This window comes from Ixodes scapularis, unplaced genomic scaffold (assembly GCF_016920785.2).
Source record: "Ixodes scapularis isolate PalLabHiFi unplaced genomic scaffold, ASM1692078v2 PGA_scaffold0__279_contigs__length_252992795, whole genome shotgun sequence".
Taxonomy (NCBI): Eukaryota; Metazoa; Arthropoda; class Arachnida; order Ixodida; family Ixodidae; genus Ixodes; species Ixodes scapularis.
This window is the reverse complement of record NW_024609835.1, coordinates 143,804,762-143,814,985: the sequence shown is the minus strand read 5'-3', so window position 1 is coordinate 143,814,985 and position 10,224 is coordinate 143,804,762. Positions and strand designations below refer to the sequence as shown.

The 10,224-nt window shown below is 46.6% G+C and overlaps 1 protein-coding gene across 1 annotated transcript; it reads left to right on the top strand.

The window, feature by feature from the left end:
• The first annotated feature begins 238 nt into the window (after nucleotides 1-238).
• Nucleotides 239-9,765, top strand: LOC115310171. Its single transcript, XM_029968456.4, has 5 exons — nucleotides 239-340; nucleotides 1,195-1,367; nucleotides 6,022-6,080; nucleotides 6,905-6,970; nucleotides 9,524-9,765. The coding sequence occupies exons 1-5, from the start codon at nucleotides 239-241 to the stop codon at nucleotides 9,763-9,765; spliced, it is 642 nt and encodes a 213-aa protein (XP_029824316.2).
• The last annotated feature ends 459 nt before the right edge of the window (nucleotides 9,766-10,224 follow it).

Below are 10,224 nucleotides of genomic sequence, written 5' to 3'. Positions count from 1 at the left end.
ATGTATGTTAACAACGATCTTGTACTTTCTATTTTAGTTCCAAAATACGTCTTGTATTTTGGAACATTGCACAACTGTGCGCTATTGTTCTAGAACTACGCTGACATAGTGAGAACAATTAAAATCATGTCTAAAACGTTTTTTTTAGCAGATCCTGCTGCTCGTCCTTTTTATTAAAAGGCATTTCAGGCTCAATTGCGTCTTGTGTGTTGACGTTATTTTGAACTTTTCCAGAAGCATGGCAGCCATATGCTCAAGATTTATATCCAGTGCCCAGATTGTGCTATTTGTTCTTCTTGGAATTGCCTCTGGTAGCACCCCGACAGCAAGGTTTAATGACGTATGAATACTCTATGTCTTCTTTATTTATGATTCTCCAGAATTTCAGCAGATGAAGAGACAACACTGAGATCGATTTTGTGAAATATGCAAACGAATTTGTGCCACTGGACCAGTTGGAGAATACGACCATTTTGTTTACTAGTAACTGTTAAAGCTAGGTTATTTATTAAATTTAATAAATAATCATTGACCCTAAGCTCGAAAGCCAAGAAAGTTAGTTATTAATGATGCCACGAGTATTTAAACGTTGTTCCAAAATGAAAATCTAAGTAAAGAGTCGTTTTACGTGATCTGCAACAAAGTAAGAAAAAACACAGATGTCTGCATTCAAAAAAGTATTTCACTCGATTCGAACAGGTCGAAAGCTACAAAAACGTTACCCCAATAATATTCGATAAATTTATACCTCACGTGCAACATGATAATTATTTTTAATAAAATGCCTTTAAAAATTTTCTCCAGTAAATCCAATCTTAAAGTTGATCCAATTTACAGTTTTGATTTCCTTTCTTTCTGCTTCAAAAGTCTGTATCGCCTCGTTAACACCCAAATAATGCTTCGACGATCTTTCTGTTAACCTCTAGGTTTCAACCCCCAAATATGATGCTATCATGGTCGGGGGGGGGGGGGGGGATGTGTAGCCAGAAAGCATTGATGAAAACACTTGAAATGGTGCAATAGAAAGCAATATAACACTTTAAAGTAAAGGGCAAAGCAACTGCCAATAACAAAACCAATTACTTGTAGTATATACTGCATTAAACTATTCTGATAAACGTGGAGCTCCGATTACTTCTCTCAATATTTTTTTAGGTGCAACTGCGATATTCAAACTTTGATGTACAATTTCAGGAGATTCAGACGACCCCAATAGTGCTGTATCAGTGCTACCGAAACGGCACAACCGTAGAGCCCGAAAATGCTGTCAACTACACGGTACTTTTTGACGGAACCTCGCCGAATGATACTGACTCCAAAGGAGACGTGTGGTTTGCCATCAACGGTACTAAAGACAGCTACACAGAGTAAGCAGTTCCTTTTACTCCGCGAAGAAACTACCTTCGTGATGTGAGCGTCCAGTATATACGTCGACTTCTCTTTCACATTACTTCAGGGCCCATTCTAGAGTGCTTAATGTGAATGACACAATATTTTTTTATATATGGATCAGGGGCGGATCCAGGTTTTGTCTAAGGGGGGGGGGGGGGGTCCAGCAAGGACCCGGGAAAGGGGGGGGGGGGATAGACCCATCATTCGATCGCGGGAGCCGGGCATCACTCCCTGCTCTCCTCCCCCCCTCTCCTCCTACTTCCCTCACCCATTAAATGCTTATTGGCTGGGGAAAGTGCTACAGGCGCCGACACAGATTGACCGCAATTATGTTGTGATAAATTGTATCAAACCTTTGCCTTTTTTGAGAGAGGAACAATGAATATTTGCGTTTTATTAAAAACATGACGGGATTAATGGAAACAATGTACAGTTCTGTTATGGTACTGCTGTCGTACTTCAGTCGTACATCACGCATGCACTAAACATCCGACGCTGATGCTTTCTGATGAACGCCAGACAAATCGCTTTGGTGTCTATCGGAATGTCTTGATGGACATGCATTAGAGCAAGTCCAGTGAAACGTTCTTCTGTCATTGTGCTTCGCGTGTAGGACTTGACTCTTCGTAGAGCAGAAAAACTCTGCTCTGCCTCGGCGCTTGAAATGGGAAGCGTGCATCCAATTATTTATAGCTGACGAATGTTCGGAAACACGTCGCCGTCGGTGCTGCACAAGGTATCACGAAGATCCTCAGGAACGCTGTGCAGAGTCTGAGTCCTCCAGAATCTACACCACTCCTGGAGCTCGTGCCGCAGCGATGACGGAGACGGGAGATCCTCTTCCCAGAACAGAAGCTCTTCGTGAAGAGACCGCTCTAGAGTGTCCGGGCCATCACTCAATATGTACGATGGTAGTAAGCAAAATATTGCCTTGCCTACCCTTTCCTCCTGAGCAAATCGCGTATCCATCTCTTGGAGCATGTGGTCAATAAAAGGAACTGCCGTGTTGGTTCTGTAAAGCTCTTCTGGAGATGAGGACGGATTGTTCGAACGGTGAGCTTGACGAGCAACTACTCTTGGAGTTTGAATTTCGGTCCCAACAAGATCTGCCAGCTTGACGGAGTCGTTGAACCACGATTTAAACTCTTGCTCGACTTCACACCGCAACGCCCGAAGTCTAGAGATGGTAGAATCAGTCATACCATACGCGTCGATGAAGTCCCGATCCCGTTTCTGAAGCTTCATGGCAAGGGGCTTCACGACCTCCAAGGCATTTTTTACAATCATAAAAGATACGATCGTATCCGATGACTTCAGATTGACGAGTAGGCCGGCCGCCCTCATCTTGGTGTCGCGGTCCCAGGACCACTGCTCGGCGGGCGGAAGGTCACGTGAGTCATCGGTGCTAGCTTCGATGTCAGTTCGCGCGTAAACATGGCGGTGTTGGGCGGGCACAGTCATAGCTTCTAAGCAGAGGCACACGTAGTGGTACAGGTTATAAAACGTATCCAGTGCTGTGTGTCGTTCTACCCATCTTGTGCGACACAAACCGCAAAGCCTCCTCTTCGCTTGTTCTGAACCGTATGCCTCTAGCACTCGTTCCAAGAAACGTTGCCTCTTCGGAGACATGTCAAAGAAGCAAAATACCTCATTGATGACGTCAACGGTGAGGCGCACTTGCGGAATCTTGCAGGCTGTTGGGATGCTTAGGTTTAACCTGTGATTGCTGCAGTGAGTGTAGAGAGCTTTTGGGGACGCCTCTTTGATTCTAGCTTGGACACCAACCCGGGACGATGACATCGCTGCCGCTCCATCATACGACTGTCCCCTTGCTTTTGTAATGTCCACGTTGCAAGCAGCCAAGCTTCGGATGATTGCGGAAGCCAGTGATGCCCCCGTGGTTCTCTCCATGTGCACGAAGTCAATCACGCTTTTCTTTATATGAACTCGCTGGTTCTCAAAGACGAGATAACGTAAACAGACACACAAAATTTCTTGGTTCGAGCGCCGGTCAATAACCTCGTCAGCGATTATTGAAAACACTCGCGACTCGCCAGTTATCTTTTCAGCAATCGATGCTTGGATGTAAGTTTTTATGTCATCAATCAGGTCATTCTGGGTTGTTTTTGATGTGCCCTTCGCATTTCGTGCTGCTGTATCGAGGTGCGTCCTCAAGCGCGAATCATGCTCGGCTATTAAGTTGACAATGGCAATAAAATTGCCTCGGTTGGTTGACGCATTCGTCTCGTCGTCGCGATGGCCACGAAGAGGGATATTTTGTCGTCCGCAAAGTAGAACAGCCTTCACAAGCACCTCAAGGATGCACAAGTTCTTTTCATACAGCTCCTTGTTTTTGTTAGAGATCATGACAGGAATAGTGGCATCTGGCCTGTCCAAACTTGACCTTAGCGTCATAGCCTGAGCCGTCGCATCGCTGTGGTAGCGAAGGCGTTGATGGCATTCAAGAAAGCCATCTTTGCCACCGGCCTTGGACAAGTTATTTAGTGGCTTGCTGACTAAAACACCCGCTTTGGCGACACGTGGATCTCGGGGAGAGAAGAGTACACAATATTTGCATAGCCCGCCACGCAGGTGGGGGCTGTACACTAGCCATCGGTATTTTTCCAGCCACGAGTGCTGAAATGTCAAAGTTTTTTTCTCTTTTCGCTGTTCCTTTTGTAACAGTTTGCTTTACAAATGCGCTGTAGTTGAAAGGAGGCACGAAGTGGTTTGGGATGTAGTGAAGCTTTTCAGTGCCTTCCAGCGTTACCAAGGGCACGCTCCCATCTGCAATAAAACCACAGTCTACGGATGTTTCCTTACTTGATGGAACTACCTCCGTGCGTTGTCGTTTCGGTGGTTCCGGCCAAAGCTGTTCTTCGGACTGGTCCGGTGTGTCGGGCCCTGTCTCCGAAGTCGCCAGATGGCTGGTTGAGGCACTCGATAGTTGGGAATCCTCACAATTGCCGACACTTAGCGCAAAATAAGACGTCACTTTACGCTGCATCACTGGAGCTGGACACACTCAAACAAGACTATCCGAAAATATGCATTATTGGAAGAGATACACCATGGACGCGAGGACCCATTGCTTTTTGTACGGCAGCTGTGTCTGAAGGCTGGAGTCTGGACGTGTGCAGAGACGGAGACTTTTTACAGCTTTTTAGAATGGACCTTTTCGAGTAACTAGCGCCGTCCGGGGAGCTGTCTGCGAACTGTTGGGCCTCAGATTTCCCTTGCGGAGACGAGTCAATGCGCCAACCCCCGGTTAGAGCACTATATAGCTCCTTCGAAGCAGAGTAGCGCAATCTAGAACGCCGCCTCTCGGCGACTAGCGGCGAACGCCCGGAGGTTCCAACTGCGGTCAGAAATGCATGGAGAATGTGAGAAGTGAGAAAATCGTTGTTTCTCCAATATTGTGGGAATGTACGGAATCGCAATCACTTTTGACATAATAATGGAACACTTTAGAATAATTTGCGCTGAGTTTTGTGCCCCGCAAGGACCTGACTTTTTTTAAAAAATTGCCTGAGCGGCATCATGCAGCAGACGACACGGCGACGTCACACCATTCACGTGACCCGCTCCGGCCAACCCGAAAAGCCCATCTCCGCTGCGAGCAAAAATCGTCTGCTTCAAACGCCATTGCCTTGGAAATTGCCTTCTCAAAATTTGCACACGCATCCGATATTGTTAAAACTTTGATAAAGTGTTTAGTGCTTTACTAACTTCACGACAGACTAGTTTTGAAAAGTGTGAACTCGCCGTTCATTTTTTAATCAGCCGTGTTGTGTCGATCTCCATGTATTCTCCCATAGGGCGGGCCGCCTCCTGGAACCCCGAGTACCACTTGACTCGCGCCGAGCCGCTCTGTCGGCCATCTTGTCGGCAAAACACGGGGTTCAAAGGATTGCGTTACTCTGCTCCGTAGGAGCTATATAGTGCTCTACCCCCGGTCACAGTCCGAGTTTCGCGGCGCTGACAATAGCGTCGCCACTGTCAGTGGCGCTGTGTATAGCGTCGCCACCGACAGCCGCGCTTGGGTGGTGGGGGGCTCTCATTAATATAAAAATACAAATATAAAGCTTTGTTTGCTAACAGTAATTTCAACAAAACGTCTTCACCGCGCCATGAAAATCAACTGTAATCTATTTGATATGATTATTTCTGTTTGTTCCGTTTTCGGTCTGAAACCAAAACTCTAAACTGACCCGCTCGCCTCGCCGGCGCCCTGGGCCTTGGAAGGCGCCGCTGCTCCCCTCGCCCAAATTTGAAACTTCGTAACGGCGGACGGCGGTGTCGCGTGGTTTTGTTTACCCAAGGGTCGTGCAAGCGTGCTTGCACGACCCTTGGGTAAGAAACCATAGTTGCGGTCGCGTAAGCTGAGAAACGGACCGTCGTCTTTTTCACTGGTGTCCGGAGAGCTTAGCTGGCTGGCTAAAAAAAAAAAGGGGGGGGGGGTCCGGACCCCAGGACCCCCCCCCCCCCCCCCCCTGGATCCGCCCATGTGGATTTGTAGGTTAATTAAGTCTATATATTAAATGAAGCAAATACTGTAGTTAGGGTGTTAATTCGTGATAAGTTTCTTGGTTTTTATAATATCTTGAGTCTATTTTCTTTCTGTTTCAGACTCACATTCACGGCGAAGTATGAGAGCCAGACCGATTTGATCATTCTCGTTGCCGCCGGTAATTTATACACCCCGTTCACTGGATCATTGCATTGTTGGAATGATATGCACTTTCCCCGCTATCGTTTGGCCGCACATCTTTTTCTCAGTGTAATTATGCACTATAACGTGGGGAGAGTTAGATAGAAGAAGTTGATAAACGTAAAAAAAAACGCAAGCATAATGCTTTTGTCGCGGCTAGGCAACACACTCCTTATTATATGTCTTTAATTCTTTCTCTCAATGTGGGGGCCTAAGAAGGAAATAAAACAAGATCAAACGATGTCCAATTAGTTTCTTTGTTTCTTCAAGCTCTTTTGTAGGGAGAACTTTGAAAGCCCAACACAATATTTGATTTTAAATAAGAAGTGTACACATGCTTCACAAGAAAAAGCTACTACTAAAAAAAAAACAAAAAAAACAACAACAACAAAAAAACATCAACTTAGGGCACAAATAAAAAAATGCTAAGTAAGGGCGTTTTGTTTGAGAGCTCGACAGAAGGTTAAGCCAAATAATTCAAAAGAAAACGCGTTCATTATGATTTTCAAAGACTTACCGCTTCATTTGTGAGAAAAAACCCGAGAACAAGTATAACTGATCAAGAGAACACGCATGACGTTGGTGTCTGTTAAGGGTCCGGCACCGCCTCGAAGGAAACCAACAATTATTATTTGCGTACTAACCTTACCTCCGCAACTTCAGAAATGTGTGATCCACTTCACATTAAATTATCAATAAGTTACAAATAATTTAGGTTGAGGTTTTCGGTGCGTTGTTAATTGATTATTTATAAACCATGGAATCCCTCCCCCCCCCCCCCCCCCCCCCCCCGCCCTCTAGGTTCAACAACTGAGGAAAAAATATACCTTTCGGCTGACCCATTCCGTGGAAAGGGATACTTCGTGAGTAAGTGAACAATGATTTTATGGATTGGCTGATGTCGGGCCACGAGACTTTTTAAAGACAAATCGCCCGCGCACCTATCTCTGAGACCGAAATTTGTGCTGAATAAAACGAAAGCAAAAATATTCTTTATTTACCTCTAGCGAATAAGCATTGCGGTAACAGTAGCGCTTCAAGAAAAACGTCCTATTCTTCTCTTAAAAGAGGTGGTCATCTCGTTACATTGAGCAATATTTTAGAGCACTAAATACAATCCAGTCATGCTGAGGCTACATGTTTAAGGACACATCTAGAATATATTTTTTTTAATTCAAATTTTCTGTTAACAGGAGCGTCGCAGACGTTTTAATTTATAATTCATAAATTTAATGCTGGAATATATATTTATATACTAGTTTCGGCCTTTCGGTAGCTATATCTGGCCCGCTCGTTGTGGAAGGTGCGTTATGTTGGGAACACACACAGCAGGTCCATTGGCATGCAGGGCCAGTAAGCCAATTTGTTCAAAAGTTCACGTGGAAGCACGTGTTTATATACAAGTCGGGATAGATGTCGAAAACTCGCTTTCTTACATTGAATGTCACAATAGGCTACAATCGTTGGAATCTGCTACAACAGATAAACCTAAGTACACACAGATAAACCCTGGACAAGAGTATCGGCACAAATGGGTGTCGTGTGCAAAGGAAACAAACGAGACTATGCGCTGAGAAAGTGAGGGAGAGGAGGAGACGAGAACTCGCGGGAACGCCAGAATGCCGAGCCCTGATTGGAATGATTAGCGGGTTGACCTAAAGCTAGCTGGCTTTGTCTCCACTGCATCCGTTTGGCTCTCGCATTCGAACGCGTCTGACGGCTGTAGTGGCGGCAAAGGCAGCTAGCTTTAGGTCAACCCACTAATCATTCTAGCCAGAGTTGGGCATAGTGACGTCCCCGCGCCTCCTCCTCTCCCTCAGTTTCTTGACCTTACGGATGGATGTGACGTCATGGGTGAAGCGTTTCACATATCTATGTTTCTGTCCCAATGACCACAATTTCAACAAAACTAATGCTCTTTTTCTAAAAACGGTACGGTATATGTCGTTTTTTTTCATAAAAAGTTCGCCCTTAAGAGGTCGAAAGGGGGGAAAGGGGAGGAGGTGGCGACCGACTAACCCCCTCCCTCCACACACACACACACAATTTCCGTTCGCGCCTTAAAAGAGCCATGAAACTACATTTTTACTGTTGCCAAATGGCTTTTACATTGAACCTTCAATGCTCACTGAACGCCGAGCAGGCATCCGTTTTCGTTTCGGTTTATTAACTTCTACACGAAAAATGATTGAAATATCAAGTTTTTTCACCTTTCCAACTTACCGGAAAACAGGCCGTGTCGTAATTTTGGCGGTCGTGAGGTGATGTGGCACCGGGCAGTAGGGGGATGGGGGCGCCTCTCATCACCGCCATAGCCATGGACATCATCGCAGATGCACGAAATTAAATTAGATATGCTGCGCTGCAGCGACAGCATGGGACTGGTCCCACACACCGGGACAAAGCGCAGAAGGGCATCAGCACGTGACAGCACGTGATGTGACAGTCGGCAGTCACGTGACAGCGCACAAGATCTCGCGCTCTCTTGATGGTAACGAGCGCCCGCGAGATTCTCCGGACTTTTCGCTTTGGCCTTCGGCTCCGGCGGCTGCGCTCGAGCCTCGTCCTCTCCCTTGATGGCTGACCCAGACGACAACCTCCTCACGATCGTGAAAGTTACCATTATCGTGCGCTCCCTAATGTTGCAACGTCGTTGCGTGCAAAAAACAAAAAAAAAAAAAAATGAAAAACGGAAGTTATTTTTTTGGCACGTTTTAACGTGGAGTACCCAAAATGACTTTCGTCGTTAAGGAAAGGAAAGAATAGGCACAGTCTTAAGAATCCTCTCCATCACGCGAGTTTCCCGAGCGAGGCCGACGGCTGGCGGCTCAAAAATAACGCTCGCGTTCGGCGAGAAAAGCGTTGCCATGAGATCGTACACGTCACTGAATGCGGTGCTCTCTGATTGGTCGCCTCTTGGTCGCGGCGCGCGGCACGCAGAAAAAAAATAGCGTCGATGCGCATTCGTTTTGCGGGAGAAAAAATCCTGCCGCGGAGCAGGTCTTGCGGGAAGGCGCCCCGCCACGTTTTGCCGCTAGTGTGGCCGTTCCTTTGGTCGGCGAAAGCGGACGGACAAGGACGACGAGTGCAAGGACGATACACTTCTGAAGCTGCCCAGGGATTTCCCTAGGAATTGAACTTAGGGGGGGTGTTAAAATTTAAGAGGGGGTGGTTGGGGGGGGGGGGGGGGACATTAAATGTAGAGGAGTCGTTGTGAATTAAGGGGGTGCCTTGGAAAAAACAAGAGGGGGGCGGGGGTACACCCCGAAAAGGGGGGCTGTACGGAAATCACGGACGCTGCCTCATTGACTCCACCAGATCGTAGCGTTGGCTGCAGTAGGGTTGAACATGATACGGAGTATTGCTGTCGTGGAGTCACATAATGTACTAATCGCTACACTTCGTTTGCCTTCTTTTCAGACGAAATGTTTGGCGGAAAACCCGCCAGCAAGATCTACGACGCCGATAAGAGCTGCGTGAACGCGGCTGCGAACCTGCGGGAAGCGTGTCCCGACGGTTGTGGCATGAGATTTGTTCGAGACATCGGCAGAGTGTCGGGAGGGTCGAAGAGTGGCATCGCAGTTATCCTCGAAAAATTATGTCGTTATTTTCCTTTCGTTCCGATAATTTGCGCGAAGAAAAGGGAAGCTATTCTTTTTTGATGTGTTTTTTTTCACTCGCTTTATTAATGCGAAAGCAATATATCCCCCATTACGCGAACATCCGGCGTCGTCGGCAGCGTGACCGAGCGATGGTACCAAGAATGGCCGACGGCGCAAAAAGTAAAAACGCATAAAAAATGATTATATTTACGTCGAATTTCTCCGGGAGCTTCCTGTAAACAAAGTAAATTAATGGCTTTAAAAAGAAAATTCGGTATATTTTTGTCCGGGTGGGAATGAACCGGGGTTTCCGGGGTGCTAGAGGAGCACGCTTCCTCGACGCCTGGCGGCTCCACGGTTGTGGCTGACTAGAGGTGGGCCAAGCAATGTTTCCAGTTTGTGCTCAACGGATACGCAAACACACACACCGAATCATCAGAAAGAGCTTTGAGGCATGTAGAACATGTCAATCGAAAAATTTCACCAAAAGGAACTATAATGCTTTCGCATTCCCGGTCT

What these genes read in the sequence shown, in the direction of transcription:
- LOC115310171 (XM_029968456.4), top strand. Translation starts at nt 239, where the DNA reads ATGGCAGCCATATGCTCAAGATTTATATCCAGTGCCCAGATTGTGCTA. An exon ending in ACTAAAGACAGCTACACAGA is followed by an intron (nt 1,368 to 6,021) that starts GTAAGCAGTTCC and finishes TTTCTGTTTCAG; the next exon opens with ACTCACATTCACGGCGAAGT. An exon ending in GATCATTCTCGTTGCCGCCG is followed by an intron (nt 6,081 to 6,904) that starts GTAATTTATACA and finishes CCCGCCCTCTAG; the next exon opens with GTTCAACAACTGAGGAAAAA.